This window comes from Sinocyclocheilus rhinocerous, unplaced genomic scaffold, assembly GCF_001515625.1.
Source record: "Sinocyclocheilus rhinocerous isolate Xijiao unplaced genomic scaffold, SAMN03320098_v1.1 scaffold771, whole genome shotgun sequence".
In the NCBI taxonomy this organism is placed as follows: domain Eukaryota; kingdom Metazoa; phylum Chordata; class Actinopteri; order Cypriniformes; family Cyprinidae; genus Sinocyclocheilus; species Sinocyclocheilus rhinocerous.
In genome coordinates, this window is record NW_015640450.1 from 620,703 (window position 1) to 629,582 (window position 8,880).

At 36.9% G+C, this 8,880-nt stretch overlaps 1 protein-coding gene across 1 annotated transcript in view; it reads right to left on the minus strand.

Moving 5' to 3' along the window:
- Positions 1–8,880, minus strand: part of LOC107752839 (FH1/FH2 domain-containing protein 3-like) — a 212,572-nt gene that overhangs the window by 188,167 nt on the left and 15,525 nt on the right. Inside the window, exon 2 of the mRNA XM_016568910.1 lies at positions 1,996–2,102. Within this exon, the coding sequence (XP_016424396.1) occupies positions 1,996–2,102 (107 nt within the window). The remainder of the gene's footprint in view (positions 1–1,995; positions 2,103–8,880) is intronic.

Below are 8,880 nucleotides of genomic sequence, written 5' to 3' on the forward strand. Positions count from 1 at the left end.
TTTTTAAGAACTGGAGTGACAGCAGCAATCTTAAGCTTTGATGGTACAGTTCCAGATGACATTGACGTATTAATAAAGTGAGTGATGGGTAGTGACAAAGCAGGCAAGCAATTCTTCAGTAAAGAGGTAGGTGCAGGATCAAGAAGACTAGTAGAGGAATTAGACAGCCTGATTATCTCATCAACCTCTGTGGGGACAATAGAGTCAAAATTAGAGAAGCTATGAGCATGGCATAAAGAGAGAAGTTCAGTAGTGGGAACAGAGGTGAACCAAGGAGAAGTGTGCGAGGAAGGGACCTGTCTAGATTTTATGGGAGCAAAATGATTCAAAATAGTAGAAATACTTTCATCATAGACATTACGAATGTCTACAGCACTGGAAAGACTGCAGCAGACAGAGATCTACTCTGGACTTTGCTCAACAAGACAATTAACTCTGAATCTTGCCAGCTTTCTTAAGACCGGAGGATGACATAATCTGTGCCCTTGCCAACCAGTCAGGTATTTTGAGGGCTGGCTGAATAGAAGCCTGTCATAGAACGTATGTGGTATGTGCTGAAGATAAAAGAACATGTGCTGTGAGATTTTAAGGTCTTTCTGATAGCTTTAGATGGAATGTTTTATGGAATGCACGTGACAGGATTGTGCTTATAGTTTCCTCCAATGTAACAAGATGTGAATACAGACTGAAATGTAGGAATTAAGAAAATAGTCCCCCCGAGGCTATTGAGAATCAAGCCAACACCTTCAACCTTCATTTTCTAACCATTTTAACCTATTCAAAGTCAATAAAGTTTTTTAAGGATATGTGAGTAATTTATCCATCCATTGATCTTCTGGTCTACAAGCAAAGTAATTTGGCATAATTTAGCCAAAAGTGAAAATGAATGAATGAATGAATGAATGAATGAATCTGTAATTATTTATTCACCTTCATGTCGTTCCACACCAAATTGCTGTATTTTTTTTCTCATAGAACATAAAACAAAAATCATCAGGCAGCTCTTAAGCTCCAAAAAAAAAAAAAAACATAGACTGAACTTTAAGTAAGTATTCACTGATAAATTTTCTCTCTAGTGAGCTTGAGAGCCAAGGCAACTGGATTAGTGAACAAATAGTACTTTTGAGCAGTTTCTTTTTAAAGGGGCCATGAACTAAGAAATCAAATTTCCCTTGATCTTTTGATATATTCAGCATACGTCACAGCAGCGTCCTTCTATTAGTTTAATATGCAAAACTGTTAGCCAATCACAGCAGTGGGCATTTACTTCAGAGTCTTGAATGCGCCCCGCTTATAAAACAGACCGTTCTGCAGAGAGGCTCAAAAACAGGACAGAAAATAGCCTATTACTTCTAAATTTTGGTGTATTTTGATGTAAAATCTTGCTAACATTATAAACAGTGTTGGGGAAAGTTACTTTTAAAAGTAATGCATTACAATATTGTGTTACTTCCTAAAAAAGTAACTAATTACGTTACTTAGTTACTTTTTATTGAAAGTAATGCGTTACGTTACTTTTTATTTTATTTTGAGGAAAACTAAATCTGTTTTTTGTTTTTTTTAATGCATGTTCACATTTATTCTAGAACTAAAGTAACATCTTGCTCCCGATTTCTCTCAACATGGGAACAGGAGAGCTTTCAATCAATGAATGGGAAAAAAGTAACTGGCATTACTTATTTGAAAAAGTAACTCAGATATTAATGCGTTACTTACTAGTTACTTGAAAAAAGTAAGCTGATTACGTAACTCGCGTTACTTGTAATGCGTTACCCCAACACTGATTATAAATGTAGTTCATTACTACTTTAATGCACTGGTTGATTCAGTTCACAAATCAGACTGAATGATTCATTCATGAAAATCTACATTTATGGTGCTTTTTTTTTTTGTGGTGTTTTTATGTCATTTTTGGAGATTAACAGTTGTATAGAAAATAGTTGTGTGATTTTTTTTTTGTTCCAAAGAAGACGGCATGAAGGTGCAGTTGCTTACCCTCCATCCTCCTGAAATCCATCAAGTTCATCTCTCTGCTCGGCCAAGGTGGACTCCAAGTCCAGATAACTGCCATTGTGAGACAATTGTAAAGCACAGTCATCGAGCTGAGAGAGGGACAAAACAAAAAAAGACACATTCAAAGAAATATTCATATGCAACAAGAATCACAAGTAACTTCTTAAAACAAATAATTATTATGAAACATTACATCTTAGTGCAATCATAATACATATTCAAGTAAACCATCAGTAATGCCAATGCAATGGATATGCATGACATCAGGCTGACATCATGTTGAGCCTTGACATGTCAGCTATGTGCTTTACTTTTTTTTTTTTTATTCATAACATCACACAGCTTCATAAACAGTGACATACACACTCAAGCAGTCCTTTCATGCTCTGATTCATATTTCACTTTAATATCAACTCATTGACATAGGTACTGTGAAACACTGGGTGTCTTTAAAGCCCAAATGTGCTTAACGTCATTATGCTGTCATGTTTCTACACTACCCTCATTGATAGCCACATTTTGCCAGAACATTATTATAAAACGTGTCTGATTCATATCAATATCGCAACTGAGGAATCAAAAGAACTTGTCATAACTTTGACGGCTTCAAAGCAGTCTTATTCAAAGCATTCAGACTGAATCTGATTTATAGAAGTGTTGTGAGAAGCCCATCCACACCATTTGGAGATATGCAGCAGTCTTTAGAGGTCTGCTCCGTTGGAGGCCTGCCTGTTTGTTGACACTCAATTACAGCCCAGTGATGGGATTTGAAACCTCCCAGGGGGCCGTTGCCAAGCAGCAGCGAGAACTGTCAATCAACGTGTGAGCAGGGTCACCCGCGACTCTAAACATGCTAATTACATGCTCTGTTCCCAGTTGACTCCCCCCTGCACTAGATCAGGCCCCTGCCTGGCTTACCAAGCCACATCCACCCCCAGGGACAGGTAAGAATATACTTCATGCATGGGTACCAAGAGTTTACTTTTGCCAGCATGTCTAGAATTCCAAAGGGGTCTTTGCTGAAAGTCTCTGTCCTCACCTGTTAGATCTTTGGAATCCTAGTAGCTTTGATTTGCATCACTATGAAAACACATGCTTGGAAAATTGATTTAGCTAAAATTACCATAAAGCTACCTCAGGAATACTATGTGAAGAATTAAAATATATATTTGGTCAATAACAAAATAGAGTATCTACGATAAAGAAAACATGAAATACTATTTTAAAAATGGAGTTTAAAACATATAATCCAAGTTCTTAGAATTTATTCTTTGCATTCATGCACGTTTATGCCATTTTCACATAGCTATGAAATACCATTTTCAATAAAGTTTACAATTAATGGCGCTAAAATGTCTCTATGGTGTAACCATTTAATAAAATCATTATTTTCAAACATGTTTTTAAAGATTCTTTTAGATTTTTACACTTTTAGGATTTTTTCAAGGTAAAAAGTACTTTATTTAAAATATAATGAATTAAAATGTATTACTAATATTACTTTTTTGGGGAGAGTTGCACCACATGACATTGCCTGGTTATTAAAAAGTCAAAAGATACAATATTTTAGGAGACTTACTGACCTCAAAGTCATGAGGTTCAGTTACTGTTTTTTGCTTTTTCTTTTCTGCGCCACATGACTTAGTTGGTGGACAAAAGTTTTTCAAATATGTTTCCTTTTCAATAATTTCTCAGTATGATACCAAGACATTTGTAATTTTTCGCCCTTTTTACCCTCTCAAAAAATATTAAAATGAATTTTAATTAAAAAATTTAAATATATTTTTTATTAAATTAAAATATATTTTTAAATAAATTTATAAACATGCACAAAATAATAATAAAAAAACACTTGCTACCCTGAACGGAGCACCTTGCCCAAACCTGACTCTGTCGGGAAATAACTACAACCTCTGTGCATGATTAATCCAGCCTAGAGTTTTGGGCTGTGTTTTCCATAAAGCCACTGTCTCTGTTTCTTCTTGGGCAACACTGAGATAAAGACGACAGACTTTTCAGCAGATTGCAAGAGGCCTGCTAACAGGATTACCGCTCTTCTCCACCTCCCAACCCCTTTGACTGACTGTCTGCTGCGAATTACACACCAGTCAACACCATTAGGTGTGGCACCTAGAAACCTTAAGCCTCTTCCACACAGAAAATCCGGAAAAGTAGTACTGGCAACTGTTCTGGTATTGTGGGATTCATTCATTCACACTGTCAGAGCTTTCAATTATTCTGCGCTTGCGAATTTGACTGGAATAAATGTCAATATAGCTAAGAATCAAAGGAGCTGGAGAAAGTGTGTATAGAAAAATGCAAAAAAGAAGACGACAATAGCTGCAAACGAGTGATTTGCTGTTTTAGATTTCAATTGTCCTGGGATGGAGTCAATATACTCAATATTCACAACATCCCTCTTATATATATATACAGTGGGTACGGAAAGTATTCAGACCCCCTTAAATTTTTCACTCTTTGTTATATTGCAGCCATTTGCTAAAATCATTTAAGTTAATTTTTTTTCCTCATTAATGTACACACAGCACCCCATATTGACAGAAAAACACAGAATTGTTGACATTTTTGCAAATTTATTAAAAAAGAAAAACTGAAAAATGCTCAGTATTTAGTAGAAGCACCCTCTTGATCTAATACAGCCATGAGTCTTTTTGGGAAAGATGCAACAAGTTATTCACACCTGGATTTGGGGATCCTCCGCCATTCCTCCTTGCAGATCCTCTCCAGTTCTGTCAGGTTGGACGGTAAACGTTGGTGGACAGCCATTTTTAGGTCTCTCCAGAGATGCTCAATTGGGTTTAAGTCAGGGATCTGGCTGGGCCATTCAAGAACAGTCACAGAGTTGTTGTGAAGCCACTCCTTCGTTATTTTAGCTGTGTGCTTAGGGTCATTGTCTTCTTGGAAGGTAAACCTTCGGCCCAGTCCGAGGTCCTGAGCACTCTGGAGAAGGTTTTCGCCCAGGATATCCCTGTACTTGGCCGCATTCATCTTTCCCTCGATTGCAACCAGTCGTCCTGTCCCTGCAGCTGAAAAACACCCCCACAGCATGATGCTGCCACCACCATGCTTCACTGTTGGGACTGTATTGGACAGGTGCCTGGTTTTCTCCACACATACCGCTTAGAATTAAGGCCAAAAAGTTCTATCTTGGTCTCATCAGACCAGAGAATCTTATTTCTCACCATCTTGGAGTCCTTCAGGTGTTTTTTTAGCAAACTCCATGCGGGCTTTCATGTGTCTTGAACTGAGGAGAGGCTTCCGTCGGGCCACTCTGCCATAAAGCCCCGACTGGTGGAGGGCTGCAGTGATGGTTGACTTTCTACAACTTTCTCCCATCTCCCGACTGCATCTCTGGAGCTCAGCCACAGTGATCTTTGGGTTCTTCTTTACCTCTCTCACCAAGGCTCTTCTCCCCCGATAGCTCAGTTTGGCCAGACGGCCAGCTCTAGGAAGGGTTCTGGTCATCCCAAACGTCTTCCATTTAAGGATTATGGAGGCCACCGTGCTCTTAGGAACCTTAAGTGCAGCAGAAATTTTTCTGTAACCTTGGCCAGATCTGTGCCTTGCCACAATTCTGTCTCTGAGCTCTTCAGGCAGTTCCTTTGACCTCATGATTCTCATTTGCTCTGACATGCACTGTGAGCTGTAAGGTCTTATATAGACAGGTGTGTGGCTTTCCTAATCAAGTCCAATCAGTATAATCAAACACAGCTGGACTCAAATGAAGGTGTAGAACCATCTCAAGGATGATCAGAACAAATGGACAGCACCTGAGTTAAATATATGAGAGTCACAGCAAAGGGTCTGAATACTTAAGACCATGTGATATTTCAGTTTTTCTTTTTTAATAAATCTGCAAAAATGTCAACAAATCTGTGTTTTTCTGTCAATATGGGGTGCTATGTGTACATTAATGAGGAAAAAAAATTAACTTAAATGATTTTAGCAAATGGCTGCAATATAACAAAGAGTGAAAAATTTAAGGGGGTCTGAATACTTTCCGTACCCACTGTAAATAACTTGCCCTAAGGGCAAGTTATTTGTTTTTCAATTTTTTATTTATTATTTATTTATTTTTGCCCTACGGGCAAGTTATTTATTTTTCATTGGCTCAAGTTAAAAAAATATAGATGTGAATCATTACCAAAAAAATTTTTTAATTGGATGAATGAAACATTTTTTTCAGTGTATATATATAACAAAGAAAAATTTAAGGGGGTCGGAATACTTTCCGTACCCACTGTATATATATATATATATATATACTGTATATACATAACTCTCTTGCATTCTGCATGTAAACTACAGCAGATTTTTTTAAGTGTTTTTTTTTTTTTACAGAATGTCTGTGATTTTTCCCCCCTTTTTTTAACTAAACTTACGATTTTAGTTGTTGAACTAATGTTGCACTTTCCTTCCCCTGTGAATATTAGGGATGTGCATAATTCCATATTTTTAAAGGCAACTGTTTATTGAGTTGTGTGAATGGCTAGTCCACTAATCGTCTTCGGGAAGCTCTGTATAATTAGGCTAGTTTCAAGTTCATCTGAACCTGATTGGACGTGTTTCTTAGAGGTGTTTAAATAAGACATGTTGATGAAGCAAAACAGAATGGAACTGAATGTTCAAAGCCTGTTTTTAAAAGTCAAACTATTTTTAAATTGACAACACACATGGCAGGATGTTCGAAAAACATCAGACTGTGTGACGCAATGACCAAAGGCATCTATCTAAACGTGTATGGCTATAGCGGCAATGCTTTATTGAGAAATTTAAGGGCACTACTTTGCCAAGACGGTTTTATCATGAAAACTGTCTAACGAGTAAAATTACCAAACCTAAAAATATGCATATAGGAAAACATAGTTGTTACAATGTGTCCTAACCTTGACTGATTTTCAGCTTATCCATTAGCAGGCTCTGTCATTCAATTTCCTGCCACAAATTAAAGTAATTTAATTAAAAGAGGAGCGTTAGAGTGAATATAACAGACAGAACGAGCAAAGATGCTACTGTAACTGGTTAGGGCATTAAAGGCAGAAAAACCATGTCATGTCGGAGAGACAACACAACATGTGGTCAACCATGGCAACGATGACTGCACCGTTTCATCTTTGTACTTCAAGGGTTTACATTTCTCATCAATCCGTGAAGGAAAGCCCAACAACAAGTTCATTGAAGCATGATATAGGACAGGAGACTAGAAGGGAAAGGATGATGGCAGTTACAAATGGAGGTAGTTTAATTTAACATGTCCTTAAGATAGAAAGAGTGCTATCAGCCCAGATCTGAAGCTGACAGGAAATCCAGACACGCAAGCCAAAGTTGGGCTATATTTAGGGCGCATGGACCTGGTAGAGGCATGTCTGCTAGAGGTATAGGAGGGGTGTGATGTGAAAGTAATCATTAAAAAAAGAAAGAAAAACAAAGAAGTTCCACTCATTCTCATTCCATTAACCAGCTTTAAAGCCATATACAATACAGTGAGCTTTTTTGTCATAACAGTCCTGATATATCAAGGAAGAAAAAAATATATATATATTTTTTCTTGATGGCTACAGCATGACAAATTTGTCATTAAATTTATTTCTTTTTTTATGAAAATGGTATAATTTTTTTTTAAATAAATGAAAAGATGACTTTTCTTAAAACTAGGCACATGCATTTTAACTAAAAGATTCATTAGCTTCTTATTCATTGACCAAAAAATTAAATCACAGTCAATGAAAACATATTTAATGTTCAATACAAGTTATGTGGAAAAGGATTTGAAGCCAATGAGATTTCAGTGTGGACAGGGCTATTTATGGCAAGATAATGAAAAAAAAAAAAAAACAGCTACTGAGAAAATGTTCTATTGCACAATGCTGTTGTTTGTCATGGCAAGTTTAACGATTGTCATGGCAAACGATTAACAGAGCAGATATCACAGGCTTATCACTTGCAGCTTATCATGTACCTGAAAGTTTTGTTAGAGAAAATACAAGGGATGTTATTCAGATTGGATCATAGACAGATTATTCACCCATAAATGAAAACTGTGTCATCATTTACTCATCCTTATGATGCTCTAAACCAGTGTAAAAACATTTTTACAGAAAAAAAAAATATATATATATATATACAGTATATATATATATTATACAATCAAAGTCAATGGGGTCCAATGTTGTTCAAAATGTTGTCTTTTTAATTAATTCTCATTTTTTGGGTGAACTATTCCTTTAAAGGAGACATATTATGCCCCTTTTTACCATAGACTGTAAAAAAACATGGACGTAGTGTCCGTGACGTCACTCGTAGGGTTCAGAAGAGCATTTTTGAAGCCTAAGGTGTGCGGAGCCGACCGCCGCCATCTTCGCAGCGTGTCACTCTCAGATAATCGAAAATGGGCAAAAAGGCAGGACGTGGGTGAAGCTGAGGCGCTAGTTGCTGAAACCACGCCCGTCTATGGTGACAGCAGTGCTGCCGTGCAAAGACAAAACACCATAACTTCGTTTTTGGTCGAAATGAGTTATTGATAATTTTGGGACATATATGACCTCCTTTATCATGTGTATAAGTATCTTGGAGAAAAGCCCAGGAGAAACCAAGGCAGAACACATCTAAACACGGTATATGGTATATGGTATTCTGCCTTTGTTTTACTGTACATTACTGTACATTGTTTTACTGTACATTAAAGTCTGCACTTTTAAATTACGGTGTGACTTGTGTACTTTCATACATCTGTCGGCACTTCTTTAGACAAAATTAGATAGATATAGATAGATATAAAATTAGATATATCGCGATCTAACAAACTGCTCCATATAACAAAGCACTGTAAACAAGCAACGACTAGAT